Below are 18,582 nucleotides of genomic sequence, written 5' to 3'. Positions count from 1 at the left end.
TTGGTTAATTACTTTCCAAAACTAACCATAGAAAATGATCTGGAAAGTATATTTATATCAGTTTGATCACAGATTATTCAAAATTTTCATTTAATTTTACTTCAAAGTCAACTTCTAAAGCCAATAATTTTGTTATTCTTAGTAATAGGAACCAAGTGCCTCACAATTTGAAATCCATCAATTGATATTTACAAAGCAAAAGGTTCGCACATGAAATTTATCTTGACTGAATTGACAAAGTTTCGATAGGACTGCACTTAGTTTTTAAGTGCAAAAGCAATTGGTCACAATCTAAGTGCAGGGAACTTATATTTGATATGTTAATTATTCTGAGTGCACAGCCGAGCGATCAGCAAACAACAATTTGCAAAAAAGTGCACTTTGCCTATGCTGCGCCATGCGGCACCAACATTTTAAAAGGGCGTAACTGCTTTTTGAAATAGTGCCTTCTCTCAAAGCTGTGGATCGTATGTTCAATCTTTTGGACAATCTATAAGCACTAAAAGAAAGCTAAAATCCCCCTCTTTCTGATAGTGGGGATGGATTTCATGGGAAATATGAAATACGATCCACAGCTTCAAAAATAGGCACTGTTTTGAAATGCAGTTACGCCCTTTTGAAATGTAGGTGCCGCATGGCACTTTTTTCGCGGAGTCACGTTTTTCGTAGGGTTCTCATTACTGCCACCAGATGTGGAGGAATCGTTAGCTTCCGTCAGATTTGCCTATCGCGCAAATTTATCCACCGTCCGCATGCGTGAATATGACCCATGATAAATAAATACGCTAAAAAACTCAGGAAAAGTAGAAGTTTTTTTAATAACAATTTATCCATTATTTGTAGGATGGATTGTTCCAGTGTTGGTTTTGCATCACCCCCTGGAGCAGACAGCTTCAAAAACCGACCACAAGTGCAAAATGTCACTGCTGTTCTTTCTGACGTTTAAGTTGTTTACACATGTTTCATGTGAAAAGGACCTGTCGGTAGTATTTAATTAGTTATATTTTTACAATTTTTTAACTAATTCGATGCTTATCTGAATGCTTATGTTGAAATGTAATAATATGTAGCATTTTTATGTATACTGTTGAATACTGTTTGTACTATTTCAGTGTTTTTCAAGAATTTATTTTGGGAACTTAAACTTTCCATTTAAACATACGACATTTTGAAAAGGTGTTCCTGATTCTCAAGTGTTTTATTTTGATTCGCGCGCTTTGCTTTGTCTGCGGTTTCGTTTACAGTTAAAAACAAACTTTTATCGAACTTTTTCAAAATTATTTCTGCTGTTTTAGTTGTTTAGTGGCTAAAATGTCGAGTATTGCTTCTTCTAAGAATCCCGCAATGGATCGCGAAGAGATACAAACAAAGATGCAGCGTTCGCTGCGCAAACAGCGATACAAGGAGCTGCTAGAAGAAGGCGCCCAGCTGGGGCTACGGGCGGAAACGGCCGACCCGGTGGATACCTTCCAGGCCGTTCAGAAAATCATGGAAACCTCCAACGCCCTGCAGACCGAAGGCCGCATCAAAGACCGCGCCGAGAATGCCACCGAAGTGCTGATGGATGCCCAGGTGCTCCGGATGAGCCACGACGTGGTCCACGCGGCCATGCAGAGGATGGGCAACTCGGAGTTCTCCGATGACGAGTTCGTGGGTGTTATTGTGAGTTTTTTTTCCCTATTAGTATGGAAGCTCCCGACTAACTTCTGATTTTTTTTGGTTCCAGTTGTCCAGTTTCGACTCGGAAGAGGGCATCGAAAACTGGGATAAGCTCACACGGGAAGCGGCTTCCATTTTCTACATGGCCAAGCACAGCCAATCGTTGTACGGTGCATTCGAACACGAACCGGTGGTAGTCCAGAAGGAGGCCAAGCAGCGCACACAAAGGCAACGTGCCGATTACGGCGAAGCGAAAAAGCCGGACACCGTGGACAAACTCCTGAAGAAGGAAAAGAGTGCCCAGAAGTTGAATCTGATCTTCAATCAGATATTGAAAATCTACGAGCAACGTGGAAAAGAGATACCGTACTTTGAGTTGATCATCGATCCGGAGGATTTCATGAATACGGTGGACAATGCGTTCCAGATATCGTTCCTGATTCGCGATGGACGCGTTGCCCTGCTGAGCGATTCCAATCACGAGCCGATTATCCGGCCGACCACGCAGAAGGAGACCGAACAGGCGCAGAGGATGACGGAGACAACGCAGGCCATCCTCGGTCTGAACACCAGAAAGTGGCGGGTGAGTTGATATTACTACACCTAGGGGGCATCCATAAAGTACGTCACGCTTAGAGGGGGGAGGGGGGGTTCTGAAAAGTGTGACAAGCAATGTGTTAAGTATAGGAAAAACACGTACGAAGGGGGGAGGGGGGGTTGAAAATTCCCATTTTTAGCGTGACGTACTAAATGGATGCCCCCCTAGTTTTTTTTTTGCGGTGTTCGCTGCGTACCACGTTTTCTTGTACCGGTCGGATGGCTCTCGAGAACCATTTTAATCGGGTTGCTATCCGACATCCTGATAACGTAATCCGTCCACCATAGCCTCCCGATTTTCGCGGTGTGGACGATGGTTGGTTGTTTCAGCAAGCAGCTGATGCAGCTCGTGATTCATTCGCCTTTTCCGGGTCCCGTCTTCCATCTGCACTCCGCCGTAGATGGTACGCAACACTTTCCGTTCGTAAACTTCAAGGGCGCGATGGTCCTCTGCACGTAGAGTCCATGCTTTGTGCCCATAGAAGACTACCGGTCTAATCAACGTTTTGTAGATTTGTGTGACGACAAACTTTGTTCGATCGTAGAGTTCTGCGGAGTCCAAGTAAGCTCGATTTCCTGCCACAATGCGTCTTTGAATTTCTCTGCTGGTGTTTCTGTCGGCGGCCACCAGTTAGCCCAAGTACATGAATTCTTCAACCGCCTCGATTTCATCCCCGTCGGTAGAAATTCAAGGTGGTGGGCGCGGTAATTCCTCCCCAGAGCCCTTTGCCATCATGTACTTTGTCTTCGACACATTACTGACTAATCCGATTTGCCTGCTTTTGTCGTATATACGTTTCCGCCATCGTCTCAAATTTACGAGCTATAAGATCATCGCCACGGGAGTCCTCATCGCTATCCCTATTATACCCCTCGTTTTCGGGTGCTATTTTAGGATAGCACCCCACCTTCCCACCAGTGGTTTCTATTTTGGGTTTAGGGACTTCAAAAACATATTGAATTTCCACCGTGCGTTGCTAAAAGCGGTCCTTACTTTTTATCGGACGTAGTACAAATTAAAACAAATTAAATAAGGTATTAGTTCCCTTATTAAGCATGTGGTTCCCATTTTCATCCTACGAAAAACAAAGGATTGAAGCACTGTTTGTTTTGTTTCTTATTTTTGTATTTTTTGTTAGAAGTGAGCACCCATGAAAACAAAAAGAACGGAATCAATCGGTGTCGTAATCGCTTGTTTTCGAATAGGATGAATATGGGAGCGTGAGATTACTGATGGCACACATACCCTATGTCCAAGTTTTTGATGAATCCTGCATAAAATGACAAAGGCATAAAGAGTCACAGACAAGCACACGTAACACTTCTAACATTTCGTCACAGACAAGCAGACGTCTCCGGTCTCCCTCTAGTCATCTCTTATCGTTTTATTTTTTTTAAGAATATTTAAACCAAATATACTGTAGTTTGCAAATTGTTCGCGACGGCGCTCACATAATTTTTGCTCTCGCTTGACGTTCGCTCACTACCGGCACCTACTGAGCGTTTTGTGAAATAGCGTGTTTGGCATTGGGGATTTTGTTTATATGACGATGATTTTAATAGCAATTTCTTTCAAGTGAAACGTTTGCTATTTAAAATCATAGTCGCGGAAACATATTCACCCAATTTAAAAGGACTGAGTTTGGCCAATAGAGTGGCCAATCATAAACTAGGTGACAATAGTGAGCGAATGTAAAATTTGAACAAAAACGCTGCGAACGCCACAGATGGGCAATTGGCTTCTTTAGCGGTGTTGAGATAATTCCATATTCTGAATCTGCATGCCAAACTGAGCCGAAATCCAATTAATGAATTTTGGTGCCCGGGAACCTATTTAAAAATCAATTTGAAGTTTGTATGGGAGCGATTTGATAAATCACCCCTCGTCGGATTTTATACTGGGCAAACAGTTGCCCAGCTGTCAAAAGGTGATTTCAAAAAAATCTCTTTGAAATTGATTTTAGGTATCAAAATAAAGTTCTAAACATCTGAAAAAAATCATAGTGGCTCAGAAAAAGATGCTCTTTTGTTTAAAAATATAAAATTATTGATTAGTGCTGCGTCTGTTTGTTTGTGATAGGGTTCTGGAAAACATCTAGTCACGTAAGACAAAGTACATCAATATTCACCTCTTGCGTTATTTATCCACTGCTGTTCATTTTCCACATCACTGCTCAGCTCACTTCACCGCAAAATGTAAATAAAGAAAGTGACGTCACACAAACCATCGGAATAGCAACTCAGTGCAAGATTTGAGTGGGTCCCCAAATGTGGAAACCCATCGCTAATCCCATGTCGCGTCCTTATTTTTCATTCCCGTTTAGATACCACCGGTGTGAACATGGGTCCCTATTCAGGGCCCGGAAATAGGGATAGGGACCCAGATAGGGACGCCCGTGGCGATGCTCTAATATCAGTATCATCAGCGTAACCAAGCAGCTGAACGGACTTCGTGAAAATCGTTCCACTCCTTATTACACCCACTATATCAATGTTGAACAGCAAGCACGAAAGACCATCACTTTGCCGTAACCCTCTGCGAGATTCGAAGGGTCTCGAGAGTGTCCCTGATACTCGAACTACGCACATCACTCGATCCATCGTCGCCCTGTTCAATCGTATCAGTTTCTCCGGGAATCCGTATTTGTGCATAATCTGCCATAGCTGTTCTAGATCGATTGTATCATACGCCGATTTGAAATCGATGAACAAGTGATGTGTGGGCACGTTGTATTCGCGGCATTTCTGCAACATCTGCGATGTAGCGCGTTCACCCATGAATCCAGCCTGATATCGCTCCATGAACTCTCTTGCAATCGGTGATATACGGTGGCATAAAATATAAGAGAGAGAGAGTATCTTGTAGGCAGCGCTCAGTAGTGTGATAGCGTGATAGTTCCCGCAATCCGACTTGTCGCCCTTTTTGTAGATTAGACATACGATACCTCCGGTAATACTTCCTCCTCCCAAATCTTGGTAATGACCCAGTGTAGTGATCTCACCAGTACTTCTTCGCCGTATTTTAGTAACTCGCTTGGTAGTTGATCTGCTCCAGCGGCTTTGTTGTTTTTCAACCGGCTAACCTCCTCCTCAATCTCTTGGAGGTAAGAGGCAGAAAATCTTCCGTCCTGCGCACGTACTCTTAGATCTGTTATCACACCACCCTCGGTGCTTGTAACGTCGCCATTGAGGTGCTCATCGTAATGCTGCCGTTACCTCTCGACCACCTCACACTTGCTCGTGAGAAGATTTTCGTGATTGTGGTACAAAGCCTCTGTGCGAGCGGTTCAGCTTCTCGTAGAACTTCCGTGTGTACGGACACACAGCGCGGTACAGATCTTCCATCGCTTCGCGATCTCGTTCTTTGTGTTGGCGCTTCTTCCTTCGGAAGACTGAGTTCTGCCTGTTCCGCGCCTGTCTGTCTATAACGTGCCTCATTCGATTTTAGTACTGTGTTGCAGCTTTCTCGCCCATGCTGCATTCTTCTCGTTTTTCAACTGTTCACATTCGCCGTCGTACCAGTCGTTTCTGTAATTCGGAGTTGCGAAGCCTAGTGCTGTAGCCGAGGTACTACCTATGGCGGATCGGATGTCCCTCCAGCCATCTTCAAGTGTAGCTGCGCCAAGCTGCTCTTCCGTTGGTAGGGCCACTGCTAGCTGCTGCGCGTAGTCATGAGCCACTTCTACGTTACGCATCTGCTCGCTGTTGAGCCGCGGCGTTTGACTTCGACGCGTGGTAATAACTGTCGAAAGCGCATGCATACAGCGACTAAGTAGTGATCCGAATCTTAATTCGCACTGCGGCGGTATGTGCGGACATTGGTTATATCCAAGAAGAATTTACCGTCGATTAGCACGTGGTCGATTTCCGGTCTGTACATTTCCGCTCCTTCTACCTGCGCGTTCATGTAGCCGACAACGATTTTCACGTCATGCGGCGATAAATCATCGTATTCGAATGAGTGTGATCAGTTTTGTACCTTTATCAAACTTTGCAGACTTATGCAAAATGGTACAGCCCAAGTGCCTTAGTCCAAGAACTTTACTTTCGCAAGGGGAATTTCTATCTAGGAAACCTTGTGAATCCGGTGTTTGCTGCTTTTAGTAAAAATGAAAGGGCAAACTCGCGTGATACGCCTCGAGCCTGTGTGATTGTCAACAGCGTAACCATTGCTACACTCGTCTCTGAACTAACCAGAGTGTATGTGCTATCACAATCGATTCTTTTTGGAATACAGGTGTTGGAAATCTCAACAGGAAATACGTTTATTGTTCGGTTTATTTACCGCATGATGAACCATCCTCTACAGATGCTTTCAAACTAGATATCGCATAATGCACTTCAAAAAGCCTTCCACTAATTGTTGGCAGTGATACTAATGCTCACCATATCATTTAGGGCAGCTCAGACATTAACTTAAAAGGTTCCAGTTTGATGAAATCTTAAGTAGTAGGGGGTTGTGGGGCAAGATGGCCACCCTAAGAACTGACATATGTGGGGCGGTCGGGTTTCGCAAAATAACGCTCATTTAAGCACAAAGCACCTATTTCATGCCTTTACTATCATGTCAGTATGAAAAACTATTAAATAGTAACATTTGAATATAAAATAAAATAGTTTATAAAATGTGTGTTTTGTACTTCAATTTTAACCATATGGGGCAAGACGGCCACCCCCTCGGGGAAAGATGTCCACTATAAGTAGGTTTGTTTAAAAATGTAATGCATTCAAATAAAATAATTTCAAATAAGTTAGTTTACTGTTTATGTGACTTTATTGGACTTAAACAAATTCAAATACAAAAGCAGATTCCAAATATGTAGGTACTGACAAATGTACAAAACCAAACAAAAATTATTCAACAACTCAACAATCAATTTGGTTGCACGATGGACAATCATCTCCGCAACATTCGTGGTACCACGAATTGCACGTGGCGCATTTCGACCACCCTTCTCCACATTGGGAGGAACTGAAGCAGAGCCCACAAGAGAAACAAAGTGAGTCTTCCAGATTCTCCTTATCAGCTCCTTTTTTCACCTTTTTCGGTGGATTGCGACGTCGTTTGATTGCTCGATTCACTTGGAGAATGTCCTTTTCGGCTTGCGCGGCCTTGAATTGGCATAGGTATACTTCCACGGTCAATTCCGTTGCTTTCTCCTTACGGCGCACTAAGGGGCGTTTGGCCATAAGTCATTTTTCAAAGTCGCTCGTGTTGTGAAAATGTGTACTGAATATGACACATGGATAGTTGTGGATCAATGTTCTAAATTTCACCAGGTTAGGCCCATCGGGCAAAGTGGTGTTTGTGATATGAAAATTTGGAAGTAGTAGTCGTGTCATGTCAACTTCGGGAAGCCGAAATCGCACGAAGTTGCCGAAGGTGCCGTCACGTTCCAGAAGCTGCGAACAAATTTTTTGGCGAACGTGACGTCGCGATCAGCTGATCGGTTTGTTTACATATTTTTATCGACAAATACAGGCAAACATATACGTTCACCCGGACCTGTGAATAATTGACATCGGTTGTGGATATAGATAGTAGAGTAAACATACACGGAAAAATATTATAACCCAAAGAATAAGTTTTAAAAACTCAAATTTGGCTAAACTGCTTAAAGTTTTAACTCAAAGTTGGGTTGTTTTCTCCCTCGCCCCACCGCAATGTTGTTGAAAACAAAGAGAGAAGCACCGACGCATCCGCTGTTCTTCCGTGGAAGAAGCCAAATTTGGGTTTTCTTGAATTAACCCAAATTTGTGTCATTTGAGGCCTCCGTTGGGTGAAAATAACTTACCACTGGGTTATTTTTTTTGCCGCTCTCAAACGAGAACTACTCACTCACCACTTGCGCTGTTTAACGCAAATTTGAGTTATTCCACGGAAGACCGGGATTGCGTCAAAACAACTTAAATTTGGGTTGATTTGTAGTTCAGTGTAGATCCGTGTTGATGAATCCGTTGTATCCAAACGAACTGTCAAAATCTGTATCCATACGAGCATGACGTCACGATTTGGACAACATCAATGGAGCGCATGACGTCATATTCAACCGTCGCACTCTTGAAAATTACTATTTACACGCTTGAAACATTTTAGTCAGCGGTGTCCGCAGATTTATGTTTACTCTACTATCTATCCACTTATCCGCGAGCGGTGATGGCGGCGGCGGGCATATCCAACCGGTTCGGATTTTGACGTTTCATGGGGGAAAGTCAAAACAGTTTCATTTTCCTCCTCACCCCTTCACCCACCGTTTAGTGGCGCCAACCGATTGCGTTCCCCGAGAAACGTCAAAATTCGAATCGGTTAATTGGCTTCTTTATCGGTATTGAGATAATTCCATATTCTGAATCTGCATGCAAAACTGAGCCGAAATCCAAATTTTCATGAATTTTGGTGCCCGGGAACCTATTTAAAAATCAATTTGAAGTTTGTATGGGAGCGATTTATCGAATCACCCCTTGTCGCATTTTGTACTGGGTGGAGCTGTCAAGCAGTTGCCCAGCTGTCAAAAGGTGATTTAAAAAAATCTCTTTGAAATTGATTTTAGGTACCAAAATGAAGTTCTAAAAATCTGAAAAAAATCAGAGGTGCTCAGAAAAAGCTGCTCTTTCGTATAAAATCAAAAAATCGATACATTTTTCTTAATTTCAGGGTTGTTACAACAGCGCGGATTTCGCGAATTTCGCGGATTTCGCGATTTTCGCGGATTTGGCGCGGATTTTCCCATGAAATTTGGCCCTCGCGCGGATTCGGCGCGGAATTGATTTTTGTAGTGTGTATAGCTATATAATTGAAAGATTATCGACACTTGATAATAAAATTATGAAATGTGTTTGTTTAAATTGCCAGGATTGGATATAGTAGTAGGTAGTCGATATATTTCAAAAATATGTTAAACTAGCTGTCTCCGACAAACTTTGCGTTTTTAAAGTTTCAAGTCCAAGTCACAAAGCCGAAGAATCGGACGTTTCGTTCACGAGTTATGCGTGGTCCTACGTATGCCATTGCATTTATATATACAGTGTCTTACAACACAATACGACCACCTGTCATTTTTTATACAAAATGGTCAAGTTTGACGATATGGTACTCGGTTTTTAGTGAGCCGATTTGGCTGAAATTTTGGCAACCGACATGAATTTACGGGAAATTTGAATTGTATTGAATTGATTGAGTTCTGTTCACTACTTCCAAAGTTACAGATATACGAAACGACAAAACAATAGGACCACTTTCAGGTTGCCTTTACCAAAGGATATATCAGAGTATCTGATGTTCGGTGATTGACATACTAGTACTATAATTAAGGATGTCATTTAACCCCTTCGGGACGACTTTTTTCACCAACCTCACCGCTGTAGAACGCGTCAGCGAGGTGCAAATGACCCAACCGTCCTGAAAGGGTTAAACTTGGGGACATTTTTAATAGATTGACCACAAATAACCACCATAAAAGTCTATTCGTCGCACCGTATATCTGTAACTTTGGAAGTAGTGAACAGAACTCAATCAATTCAATACAATTCAAATTTCCCGTAAATTCATGTCGGTTTCCAAAATTTCAGCCAGATCGGCTCACCAAAAACCGAGTACCATATCGTCAAACTTGGGCATTTTGTATGAAATAAAACCGGTGATCTATTGTTAAGTCCGAACAAAAAAAAAACAAAGCAAGCAAAACTTTGGGACTGGTTTCTGTTTTCTCGAATTTCTTTGGGCGGATTTTGGAGCGGACGAATGTGCTTGAGAAGGCGCTGTGTGCTAGTGAAGAATTTAGAGCAAGTTTTCATTTTGGTTTGCAACACTTTTTTACGATTTTCATCAGTTCTTCAAAATATTTCTTTGAAGAAGTTGTGTAACAATTCCTCCAATATTTCTATTACGGGTATGTTATGTATCTAAATTCAACTGTCAAAGAACACAAGTTTCTCAAAAAAAAATCAAATTTGTTCCCAGAAAATCAATTTATCAGAAGCCGAAAGACTAGTTCCGAAAAAATCTGCCCGAATTACCGGTACAATTTTAAAAGTCACTTGCTATATATTTTTAAAAGAGATTTCTAGATAAATACCTAGTTTATTTCGGGAAAAATCAGTTGAGGGGAATCCTAGAGAAAATAATTGAAGGCATATAAATCATTGCAAGAATTGTTACTGAAAACTTTAGCGAAAATTGCTGGGGAATCTCTGCAGGCATTCCTTGATATATTACTGCAGGAATTGTTAGAGAAACTCCTAATAAAACATGGTAAACTCTAGCAAGTCAACTTTTCAAATTTTCAACATTGTCCTTCAAGGATTTTCCCAGTGATTACTCATTGTAGGGGATGTTTTCCAGGTATTCTCCTGAGAAAATTGCTAAGGCATTACTCAAAAAATCGAAGTGATTTTATAAGAATTTTTTAGGATACTTTCAAATTTAAATGCTCTAATTGGTTTTAAAAATTCTTCTAAAAAATTTGTAGTCGGGAACTTCTCCAAAAATATTCAGAAATAGGGTATCGCGCTACTTGGGCGGTGGCTTCTATATTCGTCTGTTTTCCACTATAACTCAGTCAATATTGAACCAATTGACTTGAAATGTTGTACACGGGTAGATACTATACCTATCTCACCACATTCCAAAAGTTGTGTCATTTGGATCAAATTTGACTGAGTTATAGTGGAAAACAGACGAATATAGAAGCCACCGCCCAAGTAGCGCGATTCCCTACTTATAGAAAGTCTTCACGTTCTGTTTATCTCAAAGTTTTTTATTTACAGAAATATATTTATTTATGCCAGTTCCCTATTGAATTTCTTCAGTTTTTTATATTTTTCCCACGAATCCAGTGCCTAGTTCTGGACATGTTTCTCCTGAGATTTTGTCTAACGAACTCTTACCAAAAGTTGATTAAAATATATTTGAGAGATGTTTTTAGCAAAAAACAAAAATCGGGAGTTTTGCAGAAATGTCTTCAATTTCAAGCAGAAAGCTTACAATAATCGAAATAAGTTGCGTTGATTAACAAATCAAAAGTTCATTCTTCATCAAGCACTCAACTAGTCCATTCCAGTTTAATAGATTTCTTCAATAACGCGCGGTACCGTCGTGCGGGGTTACTTTTGAAATGCGGGGCTACTTTGGACACTTTCGAATATGAATTTTTTTAATTCGAAATATGGTTCAAATCTGTTTGATGTCCTTGGGACTATTACGAAGCAATAGTTTTCCCTCCATTTGGTTGAAATTATTTTTCAAACAGACCGTTTATTGCTTGGCAGGACGCGAAAATACATCGAATAAATCAATACAATATACATAACGTATCAGAACATTTGGTCTGTAAGCATTGTTTCTACAGTTCATAAATTTCAAAGGGTTGATCAATTCATTCAAAATATATCAACGTAACATATACAATCGAATATTTGTATCTTTATACATTATAAATGACCATTTCACCCAAATAAAGGATTGATGGTCCTTTTTTTTCAGGCTATTTATATAGCAATATCACGCTGCTCATAATGCCAAAGGTAGCATGGAACCATCTTCAAACGCATAAATTTATCGAAATCATGTCTGTTATAGTATACTACAGTATTGGTACAAAGTAGTTTTCTAAATAAACCTGGAATTTGAAATGCAATTTTGTTTTAGATAAAAATGTCCAAAGTAGCCCCCATCTGGTTCTATATGAGATGTGTCCGATTGGTGTATGAGCAACTTTTTTGTTTATTGATGGATTTACTTCAAATTTTGCATACATCCTACATACATACCCACAATTATTATGTGTAAAAATTGTGGAAATCCATTCACTACTCTGGGAGTTATAATGTCATAAAGTTGAAAAATCATGAAAAAGTGTAAAAAGAAGCCCCGCACGACGGTAAGTAAAAAAAACACAAATTTATCTTCACACTCTCGCGGATTTGGCGCGAATTTGATTCCAGAATCGCGCGGATTTGGCGCGGATTCAAATTTAACTCGCGCGGATTTGGCGCGGATTTTTTTCCACCCTTCTCGTAACAACCCTGTAATTTAAAAACCCGCCGCCGCCATTACCGCTCGCGGATAAGTGGATAGTTGTGGAATAATGCCCTATACTCGAATATCCATCCAACAAACCTATACGAAGTCTGCTTTAGGTCAAAGCTAGGGTTGAGGAATTTTACAATTTTTGAGTAAAGTTTGTCTCTGGTTGTTTGAATATGTTTTCAGTTTTTTAACCGCAAAGTCAGTTTCAATAGACAAAATATACCACAATTGTTGCAACGAGGTGATAAAACCATTCATGTTTTCAAAATTTGTATAGTTTCTTACTTTGGGGCTCCTTCATGTGAAAACAAGCAAAGAAACATCTGTAGTTTTTGATTGCTGGCGATTGCTGGGTCGAGACTTCCTATAACACAAGCACTTACATCCTTTTTGAGCCTAATAGAAAATCCAGTTGCGTAAAAGTGCGTACTTTTGAGTACTCAACGTTTTTCTGAATGAAAGCTATTGAAGAAATTGTAATTTCAGGGCCATTGCATACTTTAAGGCGTATTACAGTCTTTGGGAAAAGCCGTCTGATTTTTCAAATTTAGTTCTATTTCATCAGAACCCATTCAGTTAAGCGTTTGATGGGCATATTTTGATTCTATTTTGTTTGATTTACCAATAATAAACGTCAATTAATTTAAAAATTGTTTAAAATGGGATTGTAGAACAGGTTGAAACTGTTAACAAAGGAAAACACATCTACGAATCTAGTGTAGAATTAGCTATAAGTTAAAATACACATTAATAAAAACTAAAAAAAAAACCTGCGAATTTAACTTTTGGCTTAAAACTCTAAGTTAACTTCTTTTTCATCGAAATAATTTTGGGATGGAGTTCTATACTTATAATTTTTGATCCTCGTGTACATTTTGCTGAACTGATCGTTGAAATGATAGTTATTACGTAAAGTATGCAATGCTTCACGAGTTATCAAAGTAATCGTAATATAAGGTGACATTGATCATACCTATCAACTTTTATCAACGACCATTGCATAAAAGTGAAAGTTAAACGTTTCATATTATTGAAACAAGTATTGGTTTACTCAGTACATATTGAACTAATGCAAGAATCTATCAATATTTTTTTTTGTGTTTTTAAATGCGAAATGTCTCCAATAAACAATGTTCGTTTATGTAAAAAATACCCTGACAAGTAAAATGCAGCTTCCCTAAATTCGAATTTGTTGTCAAAATTCTTACATGTGATGTACTTTTGGAGTTATTTGATAAATAAATTTCTCTAAACCATGATTTACGCCTAAAGGTAGGCAATTTCATAAAAAGGGCATTTGTAACTGTGTGAATCATGCAAATTGCATTCAAATGTCGTTTATGTAGTGTTTCAATGCTAATTGCGAATTAGATATGTGAAAATCCCCTGAAAATAATATTGGCCAGCTAGATTGGCCAAACGCCCCTTAGTGCGGCGCTTCGTAATTTTCCTGTCTTTCACTTTAGGCAAAGGCTGGATCATAGCAGGTGTGATTTTGAAGCCCTTCGACGTAGCTTCCGGCATGTCTGGTACATCAACCACATCGGTCACATTGGATGGAGCATATTCTGTATCAGTGAAAATAAACTTATTGAAGGGATAGATACCCGTTTTCTTGAAACCACTGATGGCGTTGGATGAAGTTGCTGCTAACAAAAAAGCCTCTCCCAACAGTGCACTAATCTCATTAAGTGTAACAACTTTTCCAGGATGTTGCTTGATGAATCTCTCTTGCGCTTGAGAAAAGTAGGTCTTCAGCGGACCCATGAAAGCAACATCAAGCGGTTGGAGCTTGTGGCTGCAGGGGGGTGGAAGACTCATGACTGTAACAGAGTTCTTCTTGGCCTTTTCGAGAAACGCCAAATTCTTCGTGTGCGAGGCATGTCCGTCCAGAAGAAGCAGCACTGGATTAGTGGGAGATGGTCGGATATGCTTGAGAAAGTGGTTAAACCATTTGTTGAAGGCATCAAGAGTCATCCATCCAGACGAGTTGCAATCGAAGACCGTGTCAGGCGGAGCCCCAACCTTCAACTTATCCGTTAGTCTTTCACGTGGGAAAATGAGCATCGGCGGTAAATATTGTCCAGATGCAGACATACAAATAGACATACAAATAGACATACAAATAGACATACAAATAGACATACAAATAGTCAGGCAGTGTGACATGAGGAAATCGTATTGGTTGCATTTTCAGCGAACTTGATGTCATCAAACGCTCGAGTTCTGGGTCTCCAACTTGATCAGCGGCAATAGCATTGTAGTCAATAACTGCGACCGTCTTAACCCGAGATAGAGCATCTGCTACAGTATTGTCTACGCCACTAATGTGCCGTATATCCGTGGTGAACTGAGAAATGTAGCGTAAATACCTATCTTCATGCGGAAATCTGCTGGAAGAATTGGTACTCATGGCGTGGGTCAGTGGTTTATGGTCCGTTAAGATACAATATTGTCGACCCTCGAGAAAACAGCGAAAATGCTTCACCGCCATCTTCATAGCTGTGAGTTCGCGACCAAAAGTAGAATAGTTCTTCTGCGCACTTGAAAATTTCTCTGAATAGAACCCAACCGGCTGCCATTTTTTTACTCCGAATATTGCTGAAGCAACAGCACCAGCTGCATTGTTAGATGCGTCGATTAGTAATGACAGTGGCTTATTGGAATCCGGATAGTACAATAGTGCACAATCTGCTAGAGACCGCTTACACCGTTCAAACGCCAATTGAGAAGCATCATTCCATTCGAGTGAGCGAGTATCGTTTTTCTTATTACCAGGTATCAATTTTCGCAACTCAGATTGTAAGTCTACCGCCTTTGGAATGAATCTCTTGTAGACATTGATCAATGCTAGGAATCTGCGTAGATCCTTGACCGTCGAAGGTCGTGGATAGTCAAGAACAGCCTGAACTCTAGATAGTAGAGGACGAATGCCTTCACTGTTCACCGAATACCCCAGGAAGTCAACTTCTGATTTAGCGAAATGGCTTTTGGAAACATTAATCACCAGGCCATATTTCTTCAATCGCTCGAACACAATTCGAACATGAACCAAGTGCTCTTCTAGTGTCTTCGAAGCGATGCCAATATCGTCGATAAACACTACTACAAAATCAAGATCGCCAAATATTTTGTTCATGTAACGCTGGAACGATTGGCTTGCGTTGCATAGCCCGAATTACATGCGGGTAAACTCGTACAATCCAAACGGAGTGATTACAGCTGTTTTGGGGATGTCAGCTTCCTCCACTGGAATCTGATGGTAGGCTCGCACCAAATCCAAAGTTGTAAAAACATTCTTACCTTGAAAAGCATGGAGCAAATCGTGTACGTGAGGTACCGGGTATCGGTCTGGCACGGTAACCTTGTTCAGCTGGCGGTAATCCCCGACGAATCTCCACTGACCATCCTTTTTTGGGACACAATGGAGGGGACTGGCCCAGCTGCTGCTGGAAGGTCTGCAGATGCCCAATTCCGACATCAAGGCAAATTCTTCTTTGGCTGCCTTGAGTTTATCCGGGTGCATTCTCCTCATTTTTGATGCTACCGGTGGTCCTTTCGTAATAATGTGATGCGTTACATCATGTTGGGTCTCGGCCTGGAGGGTCGATGGAAGCGTGATCTCACGAAATTCCGCAATTAGTTCATGGAACGGATGGTTGATGTCGACGGTAGTGATACTGTGGATGTCGGTAGTCATCACTTCACCAACAGCCTGCAATTTCGTTTTAGCATCTACAAGACTCCTGTTCTTCAAATCGACCAATAATCCGAAGTGCGCTAAGAAGTCAGCGCCGATAATCGCATGACTGACATCCGACACTAGAAAACTCCATGTGAATCGCCGCCTCAAGCCCAAATCAGTTGTGATGAATTTGCTGGAGTACGTCTTAATTTCCGACCCGTTGGCCGCGTGGAGAACGAAAGGCATCGGTGCAGATGTTTTGTCTGTCCTGATGGCTGGAATTATCGACACATCGGAACCTGTGTCGACTAGGAAGCGAAGACCACTCGTTTTGTCGTGTAATTTGAGACGCCGGCTGGAACAAGCACTACCCACCTTCGCCGACTCAGGTGAGCAGAAATCTAGTTTTTTGGTCCCTGATACTGACATGGCTGCTTGCACCGTTGAGCTTGCTGACCAAATGTCCGGTGGTACCAGCACATCTCGGTTGTTGATCTGGATGCTGATCGGCTGCGACGGCGGCCTGTGCTGTTGCTTCTGAGACGACGGAACTCCGCACTAAGCACTTCCAACTGCTCCTTCATCTGCTCCATCTCATCATTCGTTGCTGAGCTTCCGGAGGCAACCGTTGAAACGGCTGCGATGATAGGAGATTCCGTCATTTTGTCAGCCATTTCCGCCAACTTGGAGAGTGTACCGTCACTGATTGTCAGAATCGGCCGGACGTGTGCTGGCATGCGCTGCAGGAATAACATTTTTAGAAGGTTGTCGTTTACGTTGAGTCCCGTGACAAGCTCTTGCATCTTCGCCAAGAGATGCGTTGGGCGCATGTCGCCAAGATCAGTGGTACCAAGTAGGCGGTCTAGTCGAGCCTCCGGCGAGAGGGCGAATCGCGCGATCAGCCGATCCTTGAGTGACTTGTACTTATCTTGAGCGGGCGGGTTGGAAACCAAGTCAGCAATATGGCAGATCACCGACTGGTCCACTTTTGCCACGATGTGGTAAAACTTGGTATCATCCTTCGTAACGTTTGCCAGGATGAATTGCGCTTCGGCTTGCGCAAACCACATTTCGGGATCCGATTTCCAAAAATCGGGAAGCTTCACCGAAACCGACGCTGCAGTGCGAGCGTCCTGCTGCTGATCGTTGTTCGGCATACCGTGGTTGAGGTTAGGAAAGTCAGAAACGATGTTGATGAAAAAAAAACGACCGGAATTCCACTACCGTACTACGCGAATATTCCCGGATCACGTCGGGGTCACCAATGTAGTGGACGCAAGGGAAACGAGGCCAAAGGAACGCGGTTTACAGTTAAATATCTCAACTTTATTTTCTCTTCGAAATACACGCTTTGTTTACTCTCGACGCGGCACTGAACAAACTTCTCCTCTCGCTCGATGACGTTTCTCTTCTCCTGGGTGCGTCATAAATTACGTCCCATAAGCGAAACCGTAATGGTGTTCGACCTTTGCGTTTCTTTGATTCTGAAATCAATGTGACTGAACAGGTAAAGTACGTTGGAGTCATTCTTGATTCCAAGCTTTCCTGGACATCTCATATTGAGTTCAGAATCAAAAAAAGCTTCTATGACCTTCGGGCAATGCCGGCGAACATTTGGCTAAATTGGAGATATAAAACTATTCAAGTAAAACACCTCATAAGAAAAGCATGAAGTGTGCAACAATTGACGAGTTTTTAATACAACTTATATCACAACAGAATCGTCTTTAATGTTATCTAAAACGAAACTTTTTCCACCTTCTAGGAAATGATCGAGCGTTTCCAAGTCGATGAACCACTGCTGATCCTGAACCGAGAGGAGCTGAACATGACCCAGTCTCAACGGTAGGCTTTGGCATACCTATTTGCAGCTTAGTTTTAAAGAGAAAAACTTCCATTCCTTTGTTTGTTGTTCGTGCCCTAAGTTCAGGGTTTGTTGATGTGAAGTAAGTAACAGTAAATTGGATTTTATTTAGCCCCTTCGATATGTAAGTATTTTAAACGCTTGGACTGTTATGCATTCGGATAAGTTATGTTACAAATAAACCACCAAACTACCCAATATAAATATCACTGTAAGTCTTTTTTTATTGCTTAACATTAGTTCCGCCTAGAAGTTACCCCGTAGGAGTTTCATCTATCCTTTAGCTCCTTGGCGATCGGATCGGTCGAATAGATGATCGATTTGCTGCTATTCAAGGCAGTGTCCAGCTGGCCTTGTTTGTCGTGAAGCTTCGGCGCGGGCTGCTTTTCCCGGCGTTTGTCGAACAGCAACCGTTTGATGTTGCTGTAGGGCGTCTCGAACAGGACCGTCAACAGGTAGGATGCCAGGAAGATTACACCGTACTCGTTGAAGTCGCACTGGGGATGTGAAATAAGAGTAAGATGTTGTTTTAGGGTCGTTGGAAAGGAAAATATCTCAAAAAGAATCATTGATCTCGATATTCATCTTCTTCTTAACTTGATTTTCCAACAAGGAAAAAGCTTTCTTCTTAAATTATGTCTAAGATTTTTGATAGAAGTCCAGAAGAAAGTTTGATAACATTCATAGAGAAGTCTCTAATGCATCATTGATAGAATTAAAACTTCAATAGAAAGTATATCCTAGAAAACT

General features: G+C 41.5%; 2 protein-coding genes across 2 annotated transcripts in view; one reads left to right on the top strand and one right to left on the bottom strand.

The window, feature by feature from the left end:
- The first annotated feature begins 1,191 nt into the window (after positions 1 to 1,191).
- On the top strand, positions 1,192 to 18,041 carry LOC109422967 (EP300-interacting inhibitor of differentiation 3). Its single transcript, XM_019697867.3, has 3 exons — positions 1,192 to 1,662; positions 1,727 to 2,242; positions 17,734 to 18,041. The coding sequence occupies exons 1-3, from the start codon at positions 1,312 to 1,314 to the stop codon at positions 17,815 to 17,817; spliced, it is 951 nt and encodes a 316-aa protein (XP_019553412.2). The 5' UTR covers positions 1,192 to 1,311; the 3' UTR covers positions 17,818 to 18,041.
- The window catches only part of LOC109422966 (O-acyltransferase like protein), a 59,198-nt gene continuing 58,646 nt past the window's right edge, over positions 18,031 to 18,582 (bottom strand). The window contains exon 10 of the mRNA XM_029861564.2: positions 18,031 to 18,329. Coding sequence (XP_029717424.2) covers positions 18,102 to 18,329 — 228 coding nt within the window. The 3' untranslated portion in view covers positions 18,031 to 18,101. The remainder of the gene's footprint in view (positions 18,330 to 18,582) is intronic.

The sequence above is a fragment of the Aedes albopictus genome, chromosome 1 (assembly GCF_035046485.1).
Source record: "Aedes albopictus strain Foshan chromosome 1, AalbF5, whole genome shotgun sequence".
In the NCBI taxonomy this organism is placed as follows: domain Eukaryota; kingdom Metazoa; phylum Arthropoda; class Insecta; order Diptera; family Culicidae; genus Aedes; species Aedes albopictus.
This window is presented reverse-complemented; position numbering and strand designations above follow the sequence as displayed.

Bases quoted from the DNA above. Each gene is read 5' to 3' on its own strand.
- LOC109422967 (XM_019697867.3), top strand. From the start codon at position 1,312: ATGTCGAGTATTGCTTCTTCTAAGAATCCCGCAATGGATCGCGAAGAG. The intron at 1,663-1,726 runs GTGAGTTTTTTT...TTTTGGTTCCAG, and splicing joins ACGAGTTCGTGGGTGTTATT to TTGTCCAGTTTCGACTCGGA. The intron at 2,243-17,733 runs GTGAGTTGATAT...TCCACCTTCTAG, and splicing joins TGAACACCAGAAAGTGGCGG to GAAATGATCGAGCGTTTCCA.